Source organism: Lipotes vexillifer, unplaced genomic scaffold (assembly GCF_000442215.2).
Source record: "Lipotes vexillifer unplaced genomic scaffold, Lipotes_vexillifer_v1.1 scaffold1055, whole genome shotgun sequence".
Classification (NCBI taxonomy): domain Eukaryota; kingdom Metazoa; phylum Chordata; class Mammalia; order Artiodactyla; family Lipotidae; genus Lipotes; species Lipotes vexillifer.
The window spans coordinates 1,719,551-1,720,831 of record NW_006785407.1 but is presented as its reverse complement, the minus strand read 5'-3'; the positions used below and the strand labels follow the sequence as shown (position 1 = coordinate 1,720,831).

Genomic DNA, 1,281 nt, shown 5'->3' with positions numbered 1-1,281 from the left:
GGTACGCAGGCCTCTCACGGTTGTGGCCTCTCCCGTTGCGGAGCACAGGCTCCGGACGCACGGGCTCAGCGGCCATGGCTCACGGGCCCAGCCGCTCCACGGCATTTGGGATCCTCCCAGACTGGGGCACGAACCCGCGTCCCCTGCATCGGCAGGCGGACTCTCAACCACTGCGCCACCAGGGACGCCCCTAGCTCCCTTTTATTTATTTATTTATTTAAAGGCATATGTGTGTGTGTGTGTGTGTGTGTGTGTGTGTATATATATTATATAAAAATATATATTTTTCTTTTTTTTGGGCCATGCCGCATGGCTTGTGGGATCTTAGTTCCCCGACTAGGGATTGAACCCCAGGCCCTCCCTCAGCAGTGAAAACGCTGAGTCCTAACCACTGAACTGCCAGGGAATTCCCCTAAGGAATATAATTTTTACTTGAAGGAACTGACTGGTTATTTCAGTGTGGGTATTTTCAATCACTTTCTCAAGTGAAAAAAGTAAGCCTTGTCTTCAGGGTGACTAGCTCACAGTATTTGCTAGAGATGAAATTTGAGTTTTCAATAAAAGACTGGAATTTCGGAAAGCTTGCATCTGTCACCATAAGCTTGACAACTTTATGAGACCTTTCTAATGAGACCAGTGGCCATACGTACAAGTGTCTTTTGATGGTATTGTATGATATGTGAACACTTGGACGATGTGTATAACTCAGGAAACCAGTGTTCTCCAAATAACCACCACATGATGTTACAAAATCATGGGCAAAAGTGTAATGGGTTTATTATTTTTAAAACTTGGCGATTTTGAATTTCATATATAGTTTTAATTTCTAACATGAATATCAAGACCCGTACCCCCACACACACAAAGACTCTTTGGGGTCCTCAATTTAAGAGTGGCCCCGAGATCAGAAACTTTAAGAAAGCTGCCCTAGATCCTGCCATGCCATCCCTGTCGCTTGGCCTTGTGGGCTTGGGTATACCTAAGAGCTGTCTTTCCACTTGATCCATCCATCTCTCAGCTGCTTTTCCTCTCGGGCTTCTCTTGAGGGGAGGGTGGACTGCCGTTCCAGGGTCTGCAGTGGTTCTGTGCACGTCTTGTTTCCTTGCTGCAGGCTTCCAGGCCTTCGAGGTCCAGCTTGTGCTGAGGAAGGCCCTCCCTGACATCTGGACGGTGATGAGAGACCAGGGGGTGAGTTCCCACCTGGAGGGGGGCAGCCTCGGTGGCTCTATCATTTCTCTCTCGTTTGGCCAAATCTGGCCTCTGTGAAAGGCTTCTCCCCCC

At 48.5% G+C, this 1,281-nt stretch overlaps 1 protein-coding gene across 1 annotated transcript in view; it reads left to right on the top strand.

Moving 5' to 3' along the window:
* PNLDC1 (PARN like ribonuclease domain containing exonuclease 1) overlaps positions 1 to 1,281 on the top strand; it is a 20,537-nt gene that overhangs the window by 7,498 nt on the left and 11,758 nt on the right. The window contains exon 8 of the mRNA XM_007457588.1: positions 1,112 to 1,188. Coding sequence (XP_007457650.1) covers positions 1,112 to 1,188 — 77 coding nt within the window. The remainder of the gene's footprint in view (positions 1 to 1,111; positions 1,189 to 1,281) is intronic.